The 12,919-nt window shown below is 44.5% G+C and overlaps 1 protein-coding gene across 1 annotated transcript in view; it reads right to left on the bottom strand.

Annotated features, from left to right (window-relative positions):
- Positions 1–10,324, bottom strand: part of GABRR2 (gamma-aminobutyric acid type A receptor subunit rho2) — a 57,124-nt gene extending 46,800 nt beyond the window's left edge. The window contains exon 1 of the mRNA XM_008006596.3: positions 10,108–10,324. Within this exon, the coding sequence (XP_008004787.1) occupies positions 10,108–10,220 (113 nt within the window). The 5' untranslated portion in view covers positions 10,221–10,324. The remainder of the gene's footprint in view (positions 1–10,107) is intronic.
- Between the last annotated feature and the right edge of the window lie 2,595 nt (positions 10,325–12,919).

Here is a 12,919-nt window from a genome sequence, read left to right as displayed (position 1 = left end):
GAAATCAACCTAAATGCTCATCAGTGACAGATTAAATAGACAATGCGATATGGCCAGGCATGGTGGCTCACACCTGTAATCCCAGGACTTTGGGAGGTCAAGGCAGGTGGATCACAGGCGTTCAAGACTAGCCTGGCCAACATGGCAAAACCCTGTCTCTACTAAAACTACAGAAATTAGCTGGACATGGTAGCGTACATCTGTAATCCCAGCTCCTCTGGAGGCCAAGGCATAAGAATCGCTTGAACCTGAGAGGTAGAGGTTGCAGTGTGCTAAAATTGTGCCATTGTACTCCAGTCTGGGTGACAGAGTAAGACTCTGTCTCCAGAAAAACAAAAAAAAAAAAGAAAAAGAAAATGTAATACACATACACCATGAAATACTCTGCAGCCATAAAAAAGAATTTGATCTGCTGGGTGTGGTGGCTCACACCTGTAATCCCAGCACTTTGGGAGGCCAAGGCAGGCAGATCATTTGAGCCCAGGAGTTCAAGGCCAGACTGAGCAACATGGTGCCACACCCAGCTACTTGGGAGGCTGAGTTAGGAGAATCACTTGAGCCCAGGAGGGAGGTAAGGGCTGCAGTGAGCCATGATCATGCCACTGCTTTCCAGCCTAGGTGACAAAGACCCTGACACACACACACACAAAAGCATGAGATTATGTCCTTTAGCTGGAACATGGATGGAACTGGATGGAGGCCATTATTCTAAGCAAACTAACACAGGAACCGAAAATCAAATACCACATGTATTCTTACTTCTGAGTGGGAGCTAAGTGATGAAAACACATGGACACAAAGAGGGGAACCAAAGACACCAGGGCCTACTTGAGTGTGAAGGGTGGGAGGAGGGAAAGGATCAGAAAAAATATTGAGTACAGGGCTTAGTACCTGGGTGTCAAAATAATCTGTACAACAAACCCCTGTGACATGGGTTTACCTCTATACCAAGTCTGCGTATATACCCTGAGCCTAAAATAGAAGTTTAAAAAATGAGAATCTCACTCAGGATAAGTAAATAAATAAATAAATTTGTGCTGAGAAAAAAAGAAAAAGAAAATGATTGTGTTGAGTAGTGGAAGATCATGATTTTTTTTTAAATTTCTTGGCCGTGTGCAGTGATTCACATCTGTATTCCTACCACTTTCGAAGGCCCAGGCAGGAGAATGGCTTGAGCCCAGGAATTTGAGACCAGCCTGGGCAACATAGCAAGACCACATCTCTTTAAAAAGAAAACAAACAAACAAACAAAAAAAACCTATAATTAGCCAAGTGTGATGGCATACTCCCCTGGTCCCAGCAAATTGAGAGGCTGAGACAGAAGGATCACTTGGGCCTGGGAGGTTGAGGTTGCAGTGGGCATTCCAGCCTGAGTAACAGAGTGAGACCCTGTGTTTAAAAAAAAAAAAAAAAAAAAAAAAATTCTTATGATGTTCTAAGAATGGTTTTGTGATAAATATACTTCTAAGACAAATATAGTCAAAAATTTTAAATGCTGGTTTTATCTTTGCTAAATTTGATGTTCCTTACTTCAGCCCAGGTCTGCAGAACCCCCCCCTGGGACAAAGCCTCCGTCCTTAGAAAGACAATTCACAGCCAGTGGAGGACAGAGTTGCCCCAACCACCCAGCTAGGTGGTGCACCCAGAGCTGGAGTCCAGGACACAGCCCTGGTCAGTCCTTCCTCTAAATCAGGCAATGGTGAAGGAGCAATTCTCTCTTCTTTTTTCACACTCACTCTTTCCAGATCTTATCTTTTTTTTTTTTTTTTTTTTTTTTACCACAACTACACACTAAAGCAGTCAGATCCAAAATGTTCTAAGGCAAATGTCTACTGACAGTTATTACTAAAAAAAAAGAGAGAGAGAGAGAGAGAAAAGGAAAGAAGGAAGGAGCAAAAAAGAAAAAAGATGGAAAGAAGTAAAAAGGAGGAAGAGAAGGAACCTTCACACAGCCAGGCTAATCCACAGTACCTTACCCGTTCCTCTTATAGGCTTTTGGTTTGTGCCTGGCACTTAAGTTACTTTGTGTACGTGTCTCACTTAGCCTTCTAAGAGCGTTAGGCTAGGGTTTGTCTCTGTGTCCATTGTACTTAGTGCAATGCCTGGCATGTAGCAGGCACTCAATAAAAGGTAGCAACATGACCACACAACTTCTAGGAGAAATTTAAACCAATTCCATTCTAGTACATTTGGTCAACATCATCTGTAACCCAGATGCTTCTCAGCCTTAACCACACTTTAGAATCATCTCAAGGGGCTTTTAAAAACCCTGATGCCCAGGCTGTACCCCAGACCAGTCAAATTCACCTCCCTGGGGTGAATTCCCCAGCTATTCCCATGTAATCAAGGCTGAGAATCACGGTCACTCCAAACTTAGCATTTTTAGATCTTGCAATACCTTAATGATAATAAACTCTATGTGGTTTTGTGTTTTGTTGGCTAGACCTATGATTCTCAAACTTAGCTACAGATTGTAATCACCTGGGGAGATATTAAAACCAATGATGCCTAAATCCCACCCCTAGAGATTTGAATTTGGCTGGTTGGGAGGGAGGTCTCAGCACTGGAAATTTGTTAAAGCTCCTGGGTGATTCCAAGGTAGAGCAACATTTGAGAACCACTAGGATAAGCCTTAATCCAATGCTTTTGGCGGCATCCCGAGAGCTGCCCAGGGCACCTGTTGGTGCTGACAACTTAGTAGCAGCAAGTAAGGAACTGCTAATTCACCCGCTGAAGAAACCAGAGCCCTCAGGGCCTATAACTCTGTTGTGTACAGCATATTGAAGGTTTTTAGAAATCAATGGAGATTTGGTTTTGAGTGTTTGTTGTTTATTTACATACACCTCTATTTTCCTCCCTGTTCTTGTCATACTTCACCTTTTTTTTTTTTTTTTTGAGATGGAGTCTTGCTCTGTCACTAGACTGGAGTTCAATGCTGCGATCTTGGCTCACTGCAACCTCCGCCTCCTGGGTTCAAGTGATTCTCCTACCTCAGCCTTCTGAGTAACTGGAATTACAGGTACCTGCCACCACACCCAGCTCATTTTTGTATTTTTAGTAGAGATGGGGCTTCACCATGTTGGTCAGGCTGGTCTCAAACTCCTGCCCTCAGGTGATCTACCTGCGATGGTTTCCTCTCTTGAGGTCCTGATCTTGGAAGCATCCTCCTATGAAATTCTTAAGTTTCATTCCTCACCGGCTCTGCACAGATAGCATAATTCAATGGGAGGTCTAAAGCTGCACTGATCAATAAAGTAGCCACTAGACACATATGGCTGTTTCAATTAATGAAAGCTAAATAAATGACTATTTGGTTTTTCAGTTACACTAGCCAAACATATGTGTTCAATAGCCCCATGCAGTTGGTTGTTACTGCACTGGACAGGGCAGCTAGATAACCTTTCCATTACCTCAGTGTAGTGTGATAATAAAAAAATATTAAAGTAAATAAATAAAAACATTTCCATAATCACCAAAAGTTTTATTATTTGGTGCTACTATAAAAGTTAGCCTGCCCGCCCCAGATTCCCCTATAAGTCAGGATTTTCAGCCCTACTTTACAGCCGTACTCCTGACACTGCCTGGCCCAGTTTCTCACTGCCCCAGACCTCCCAGTCATTTCTCCACTCCCATGAGGGCTCAGGAACCACCTGCTTCTCTTTCTCTCCATTTAGTTCCTCCCATCTACCTTGAGGATGTCAACATCCACACAGACAGTTGTCCCACACCCTGGTCACACAGTTCCCCAATTCCTAGACTCAAATTGATTTGTGTAACATATTTTTATAGAGCACCTACTCTGTGCAGACACACGTTTCTATAGAGCACCTACTCTGTGCAGACACTGCCCGAGCCATGGGGAGGGCATATATTCACAGTCCTCATGGGGCTTCCGACCTAGTCGAGGAGGTGGATGATAAATCACATGACACAGTAGGGTAACGAATAGAGAGCTATGGGTTGGAATGGAGGGCCGTTTAGATGAGGTGACTGGTGATTCTTCTGAGTCCTGGAGGGAGGGAGGGAGTCATGAGAGGACCTGAAGGAAGAAATTCTGAGAAAACAGCAGAGCAAATGTCCTGAGGAGAGCCTGACTTACATGGGGACAGCCTCCCATTTGGCAGCCATCTCACCCAGTCACTCACATCTGCTTTCCAAACTCACCCACCCTCTCGTCCTTCCACCCTGCTGCTGCCTTCCACGTTGTCCTGCCCTATCTGCACATCCTCCAGACCTGTAGGTGATGAGGTAACGGAGGCTCAGCAGAAGTGCCTAATTCCCCTTCTCACAGAGCCCTTTGAACCCTGCCCTCATGTCCCCTCCCCACAGCTTCCTCAGCTTCTCCCCCTTTCATGGTTCATTCTCATCAGTATTCAAACTGGATTCTAGGCTCTTCCACCTGGAATTACAACTAAGCAGAAAACCCATCTAAATTCCACATCTTCCTCTAACTCTCAATTCATGCAAAATGCATTGAAAGTGATGGCAATATACGTGTGTTGGTTATATTATTTAAACATTTCCTTTTTAAAAAAATGTTTAAGACTTTTATTTTTTTAGAGCAATTTTAGATTTGCAGCATAATTGAACAGAAGGTACAGAGTTTCCATATGCCCCCTGCCCCTAAACATGCATGGCCTCCCCACTGTCAGCTTTCCCCACAGGGCGGTGCATTTGTTACAACTGATAATCCTGCATTGACACAGCATTAGCATTAGCACCCATGCTGCTGCTACTGCTGCTGCTTCTTATTATTATCATCATCATTATTAGAGACAGGGTCTTGCTCTGTCACCCAGGCTGCAGTGCAGTGGTACAACTGTAGCTCACTGCAGCCTCAAACTCCTGGGCTCAAGTGATCCTCCCACCTCAGCCTCCTGAGCAGCTGGGATTAACAGGCACACGCCAACATGCCTGACTAATATTTTTTTTTTTTTTTTTTTTTTTTTTTGTAGAGACAGGGTCTCACTATGTTACTCTTGGCCTCAAGAGATCTTCTTGCTGCAGCCTCCCAAACTGCTGGGATTACAGGCGTAAGGCACCACCCTCAGCCTAGTGTTGATATTCTCTGGGTTTGGACAAATGTATAATGATGTATAGCCACCATTATGGTATCATATAGAATAGTTTCATTGCCCTAAAAATCCTCACTGTTCCACCTAAAAAAAAAATTTCTTTCCCCCCTCGGTAAATAATTAACTCTTCCAAATAGCCATCTTCTACAGGCTGCTGGTGCTGCCTCACTCCAAGCCCTTTTGCCAATTTATGCCCAACCCCTGATCCTGCAGGTGCTCTTGCTGAGGTCTGGCTTCTCTGCAGCTGCAGACATGAAGGTCCATGCTTCTGCCAGAAACTGTCTTTCAGGACAAGGTACTCTGGTTTTCCTCCTACCTCTCTGACAGGCGCTTCTCCATGGCAGTGTCCCCCTATTCTTCAGCCCATCCCTTAAATGTCAGTGTCCCCAGGACCTTGTCCCAGCCATCTTCTCTCTCTACCCTCTCTTTGGCAGACCCACCTAAGCTGATGGCTTAAATTGTCATCAACATGCTGATATTCTTAAATCCCTACCCTCTACTCTCAACCTTTATATCTGACTGCCTAACTCAACATCCCTAATTGGCATCTGTTCCTATAGGCATCTGAACTCAGATATAATTCAGATCCTATAGGCATCTGAACTCAATGCATGCATAGTTTGGTTTGGGCCGCACTCAGTTTAAAGTGGCATAGGTTGAAGAATGAATGAGCATTAGATGAGAAGCGGGATGGGGTGGGGGGTGTGGTGGGAATGAATGAAGAGAATGAAGCGGCAGGGACAAGCAGAGGCCAGACTGGGCAGAGCCTTGAGAGTCATGTTAAGAATTCTGTCTTTATCCAAAGGCAATGGGAAGACAGTAAAGGGTGTTAGGCAGATGGAAGAGGAAGCTATGATAAGATTTGCTTTTAGACAAGCCCATTATAGCTTCACAGGTCAAAGAGGAAAGTCCAATTTAACTTCCTCCCTTATGGCTGAAATATGGGACCTCCGTCCAGCCCCCTTAAGCCATGTGTAGTCATGGTCGGGTGCTGCCAAGGAGCTTTCAGCACACTGATCTCTTCCTCAAGCGTTGCCTCCAGGAGTCAAGTGGGGCCAGGCCTGGGTCTCTGGGCAGTGTCTGTGTAAGGGGCCATGTACAGACGCCCCATGAAAGACGCTCCCAGAAGACAGATGAAGAGCTCAGCCCGAGGGCTGAGGGCTTAGCAGATCATAGACATTAAACTGTAAGTGCAGCCGGCTCACTGCCCCTCTGACTCACAGGGAGTAAATCCCTCCTGGTCAGCACAGTTTTCACATCCATTTAGGGAAAGGCTTAGGGGAGCGGAAGTCCCAGAATGCCACCACCCCAACAAGAGAGAGATTTAAATCCCACTGCCATTGAGGGCCCAGAGTTTTTTTTAAGAGATCAAGCCACTAAGATCTGAGCCTTGGGCAATTTGCGAGAGCCATATGTTCTCCATTCATCCTTTCACGGGAGATGGCCCACACAGTCTCGGCCCTCAGACCCTAGACTCCTTCCTGAGCCCCCACCCACCCATGGCAGGACAGCCAGGACCTTCATGGAACCTCAAACCCGGCCTTCAGGTGAGGGATGAGGGAAGAAGAAAAATGGATCCAATACGCCTTTGGAAGCAGGGTTAGTGTCATCGTGTTGTGATTTTTTGGCAATAACAGCAACCAGGATAACCAGGTGTTCGAGGATGCCCCTCCCCACCGTGCAGGCCCTGAACTGCAGGACATTAGGCTGACCTCACCCCATCTTCACATCCCCGTGGGGAAGGGCTCACCGCCCCGCTTTTCAGCTGGAGAAGCTGAGGTTCAGAGAGAGCAGGAAACATGGCCACATGGCTAGACGGCGGCAGAACCAGGGTCTGAACCTGATTTTCCTGAATTCCCAACTCCTTTTCCTTTGCCAAGACCCGCAGCAGTAGATGAGGGTCACCGTGTGGCTGGAAAGCAAAGCTGCTCCTGCATCCAGCAGAACACGACCGCAATGCAGACCCAAGAAGGATGGCCGAGGTAGAGGTACTGAGGAGGCAGCAGGTGGGGAAGGAAGCTACAGAGCGGGCTCCAGGTTGAGACCTGCAGGGGCCTGACAGTGCTGTCCAGGGCACAGCCCAGAGTCTGGTTTATTCTTCAGCTCTCAAGGGAGAAGGGCCTCCCTTGGCAAGAAAGAATGGCAATCGTGTGGTCAGGAGGCCAACTTTGGCAGCAGGCCAGGAGGAGTAGAAATAAAGTTGGGAGGCTCAGAGCTGGGAGAGCAGAACAAAACCAACAACAGCCAAGAGGGAACAGACCCACTCTGCAGCCATTTAGTGCATAGAGACACAAAGCAGCAGAAAACAGGGACCAGTCTTTGTAAAAAGCAGCTGCTGGGCAGAATCATTGTTCTGTGTGCATGCCTTGGCCGGGGTGAAACAGGGAAGGCTTCCAGGTTCAAAGAGGTCTTCACAGTGTGCGTGTGTGAGGGTGACCATATGCATAGTGTGTGCCCGTGAAGCCACACATGCAGTATGTGGTATGTGTGTGAGTGTGACTGTGTATGAGAGTTTGTGTGTGAACAGGACTTCTAAGAAAAGTCACTGTCCTAAAGAGATAAAGCACTCTAAGACTGTAATCAGAAAGGGTCAGGTCATTTTATTCTTATTTGTTCGTATAGCTTGACCCCTGCGTGTCAATAATGAAAGTAATTTGGAAAAATAAATTGTCAGAGGCTTGGCTGAAATGTTCACAGGGAGGCGCTGCCCCGTTGACCGTCTGACCATGTGTGTACTCTCATGGATGCAGAAAGGCCTGGAACCACATTCCCTGTCCTTTTCCCCAGCCTCAGTTCAATACATATTTTACTTCCTTGTGAGGTATGTGTTCATCTTCTTCCACTTTAACACCTCATGGGCTGGATTTCAACAAAGTCTCCTCCCCGCTAAGAGTCAGAGCCAGCTGTGCCCAGGCTCATGCAGGGGTCTGGGAATGAGACTGTGGACTTCTGAGGAAAAGTGATGGAGGTGCCGCCACAGCCCAGGCTGCCGAGTGGGGCCCCTGGGCACCCCCGAGGAACTTGTGCTGAACCCCGGTTCTTACAGAATAGACAGTTTTGAACAGATTTTCCTCCAGTCTAAGTAAATGAGGAACCTACATTCTAGTGTTGGGAAGCCACTAGCAGGCCGTGTGACTTACTCATGCCCCTGAGCCATTTCAGCATCTGTCAAATGAGTTGATTTGGGCAGTTTCCCAGTGTGTGCTCCATGGAGTAAGAAGCCTACAAGACAGTCCAAAAAACTGGATTTTTTGGTTGTTTCTGAGAAGCGCTGCATAATTTATCCCTCTCTTCAAGATTCTCACAGTGCCTATTTGCATAACAAAAGTTCTAAAAGTTCTGCTGTAAAGACATCTGTTGAAAATGGTCTAAACCAGAGTTTTCCAAGTTTTGGTGACCCTGGAACCCTATTTCACTCAACAACCATTCACATTTCCCAAAATTAGAGTTCAGGGGACTTGCTGGCCCAGATGACATCTGAGGCTCCTTCCAGTTTAACAGCCTATGGTTCTGGTAACACAACCCACATGGGTTGTTCAGAGCAGGGCCTCTTTCGCATTGTTCTGGAGGGTTCTGATCTGTTTGCCTTCCGCTGAGTAGGACTAGGCCCCAGAAAGAGTAATTATAGGCTGGGTGTGATGGTTCATACCTGCAATCCTAGCACTTTGGGAGGCCAAGGTGGGTGGATCACTTGAGGTCAGGAGTTTGAGACCAACCTGGCCAACATGGCAAAACCCCGTCTCTACTAAAAATACAAAAATTAGCCAGGCATGGTGGTACACGCCTGTAATCCCAGCTACTCTGGAGGCTGAGGCAGGAGAACCGCTTGAACCCGGGAGGTGCAGGTTGCAGTGAGCCAAGATTGCGCCACTGCACTCTAGCCTGGGTGACAGAAAGTCCATCTCAAAAAACAAACAAACAAACGAAAGAGAGTAATTACCTCTCCCAGAGCAGCAATTGCCACTGGGATACTGGAAGTAGAGGCTATAACTCTTATTTATATTCAGGGTTTTTGTTTTTTGTTTCTAAAAACAAGAAATCAATTAAACTTTAACATACATTTTTATAACAGCACATGTATGTGATTTGTAAGTAAATATGCATGTATTAGAGATACAGTTTCAAAAACTTGTCATTGACAGCAGTGCATGATCAAAAATGTTTGGGGACCACTGACCTAGAAAATGTGCCTCAAGATACTAATTTATATTCAAAATCACTAGTTTATCTGATGCTTAGTGGAATGGAAAATAAATGTATAACATGCCACACGTGGTGTTTATATCTTAGCTGCTTGTTCTTTTCTTATCTCCATGTCTAACAGTCCTTATGTCTACTTCGGGCCTGGAGTATGATGCTTTGTATGTCAATTAAAAATAAACTTACTAAGGAACTTAGATTTGTAATGTAATGATTTTGAATGCAGATCCTGGGCCACTATTTCTTGGGAATGTCTCCATTATATCATGAAATTGCATTCACTGTGGTCCACACATATATTTCTGATAAGCAAATTTCTGAACACCTCTTCTAAAATTCAAAACAGTAAAATGAAACCCAGTATTATTATAAAGTTATTCTCTGGCAAATAATTTAAGGAAGACAACTCTCATATGCATTTTTTTCTTAATAGTTCAGGCTAGGTTCCTATATACAGTTCTCCCCAAAATACATGAGTGTAATTATTTAGCAGGTCACCGGTTGTAACCCTGAGAAACAAAGCAGCACAATGTGATTTGTACAAAGAATGATTTTACCCACTGTGTCTCCAACTATTTATATCTGCCTCAAATTAAAATGCTTTGGCTGAACACAGGCATCCAAATGGAAGGCTCACCGCAGTCTAGTTCTGCTCTCAGTGCTTGTGACACATAGAGTATATGTGCCCAGTGAGAGGCTGCGTTCAGTGAAGTAGCTGGGTTTTCATAGGGTGATATCAAAATAGGACCTGTACCCCCTGGGGAGCCGTCCCACTGTGCCACTGCTGCTGCTACTATGCAGGGTAACCTCCCTCCTTTCCCACTCCCTTTACCTTGGCTTGGGCATTTCCACCTGCCCTGTCCATCGCTTCCTCTTGGGCTTTCTGCTGTCCACAAGAACCATCAGGCAAAACAAGAACAAAATGAGTCTTGTAAAATAAGGCATTTTGTGATGTCTGTGAGGCAAAAAGCTGCTTTCCAGTAGCCTGTGGCAGAGCAAATCGCCCCCGGCTTGACCATTGATCCGTCTGCTGCCTCCTGACGGGCTGCTCAGAGGGGCTGTGAGGGCAAGGCTGGCCAGGCTGGTTGTCCCAATTTACTATTTGATACTGATGCCCCACTCACCCCCTCCACTCCAGACCGTGACACAAGCACCAAGCTTTGCCCTCCCTGCTGATTAGTGATTGGCCATTAGTCAAGAAGTTTGTCCTGTCATGAAATTCTGCTTCCGCTGAATCCTAGAATAGCTTTGGCTAAAGCTGTTATATAAAAAATTAAATCTCTTGAACATGCCAGCTTTGTGCTGAGATTATTGGTCCATCTTCTGACTGCATAAAACCAGTCTGTCCCATCCACCGGGGGTCAGCTCGGATTCCAAGTAGATTTGCAGAGAGGACTTGGTGGACGTTTAGATGGGTACATAAATGTGTTCAGGAAATGCTGAGTAAACATGAATGACCTGTTTCCTTAGGGTTGATTTATTTATGGAGCTAAGAGAATATGCTTTGCCTATGAGCATGGCTACTTCCTTTCTCACAAATACAGATCAACTTTTTCTAGTGAAAACATCAAAGCATAAAATACATTTTTAGTTTGAAGGATGGCATCAATCAAATAATTCATGATTATGTAAGCTTTTCTTCCTACTATGAGCATTAAATTGACTTTGGCCTTTAACCCTAAAATGTATAAAATCAATCATAAATTAGGCTTGATTCCTATCCTGGGATATGGAATTAAACACATTAGAATTGTAGAGATACATTGCTTGCTATGTCCTGGCAATGGAAAATTTCATGGTAAAAACATAGGGAGATGAGGATGGAGATCAGCAGGTGGGATAGCCGTAAGTGAAACAGAATTGGGATTTTAGTGTGTATAAAAGAATCAAAAGAAGCTCTTTGATTCCCGTAAGCAAAGTGAGATGGCATGATCCACTTTATTTTATATATTTTTTTATTATACTTTAAGTTCTAGGGTACATGTGCACAACGTGCAGGTTTGTTACATATGTATACATGTGCCATATTGGTGTGCTGCACCCATTAACTTGTCATTTACATTAGGCATATCTCCTAATGCTATCCCTCCCCCTCCCCCACTCCCAACAATAGGACCTGGTGTGTGATGACTCCCTTCCTGTGTCCAAGTGATCTCATAGTTCAGTTCCCACCTATGAGTGAGAACATGCGGTATTTGGTTTTCTGTTCTTGCAATAGTTTGCTCAGAATGATGGTTTCCAGCTGCATCCATGTCCCTACAAAGGACACGAACTCATCCTTTTTTATGGCTGCATAGTATTCCATGGTGTATATGTGCCACATTTTCTTAATCTAGTCTGTCACTGATGGACATTTGGGTTGATTCCAAGTCTTTGCTATTGTGAATAGTGCCACAATAAACATACGTGTGCATGTGTCTTTATAGCAGCATGACTTGTAATCCTTTGGGTATATCCCAAGTAATGGGATGACTGGGTCAAATGGTATTTCTAGCTCTAGATCCCTGAGGGATCGCCACACTGTTTTCCACAATGGTTGAACTAGTTTACAGTCCCACCAACAGGGTAAGAGTATTCCTATTTCTCCACATCCTCTCCAGCACCTGTTGTTTCCTGATTTTTTTAATGATTGCCATTCTAACTGGTGTGAGATGGTATCTCACTGTGGTTTTGATTTGCATTTCTCTGATGGCCAGTGATGATGAGGATTTTTTCATGTGTCTGTTGGCTGTATGAATGTCTTCTTTTGAGAAGTGTCTGTTCATATCCTTTGCCCACATTTTGATGGGGTTGTTTGTTTTTTTCTTGTAAATTTGTTTGAGTTATTTATAGGTTCTGGATATCAGCCCTTTGTCAGATGAGTAGATTGCAAAAACGTTCTCCCATTCTGTGGGTTGCCTGTTCACTCTGATGGTCGTTTCTTTTGCTGTGCAGAAGCTCTTTAGTTTAATTAGATTCCATTTGTCAATTTTGGCTTTTGTTGCCATTGCTTTTGGTGTTTTAGACATGAAGTCCTTGCCCATGCCTATGTCCTGAATGGTATTACCTAGGTTTTCTTCTAGGGTTTTTATGGTTTTAGGTCTTACATGTAAGTCTCTAATCCATCTTGAATTAATTTTCATATAAGGTGTAAGGAAAGGATCCAGTTTCAGCTTTCTACTTATGGCTAGCCAATTTTCCCAGCACCATTTATTAAATAGGGAATCCTTCCCCCATTTCTTGTTTTTCTCAGGTTTGTCAAAGATCAGATGGCTGTAGATGTGTGGTATTATTTCTGAGGGCTCTGTTCTGTTCCATTGGTCTATATCTCTGTTTTGGTACCAGTATCATGCTGTTTTTGTTACTATAGCCTTGTAGTATAGTTTGAAGTCAGGTAGCGTGATGCCTCCAGCTTTGTTCTTTTGGCTTTGGATTGTCTTCAATGTGGGATCTTTTTTGGTTCCATATGAACTTTAAAGCAGTTTTTTCCAATTCTGTGAAGAAAGTCATTGGTAGCTTAATGGGAATGGCACTGAATCTATAAATTACCTTGGGCAGTATGGCCATTTTCACAATATTGATTCTTCCTATCCATGAGCATGGAATGTTCTTCCATTTGTTTGTGTCCTCTTTTATTTCACCCAGCAGTGGTTTGTAATTCTCCT

The sequence above is a fragment of the Chlorocebus sabaeus genome, chromosome 13, assembly GCF_047675955.1.
Source record: "Chlorocebus sabaeus isolate Y175 chromosome 13, mChlSab1.0.hap1, whole genome shotgun sequence".
Lineage (NCBI taxonomy): Eukaryota > Metazoa > Chordata > Mammalia > Primates > Cercopithecidae > Chlorocebus > Chlorocebus sabaeus.
Note: the sequence above shows the minus strand (reverse complement) of the source record. Positions and strands in the feature narration are given on the sequence as shown.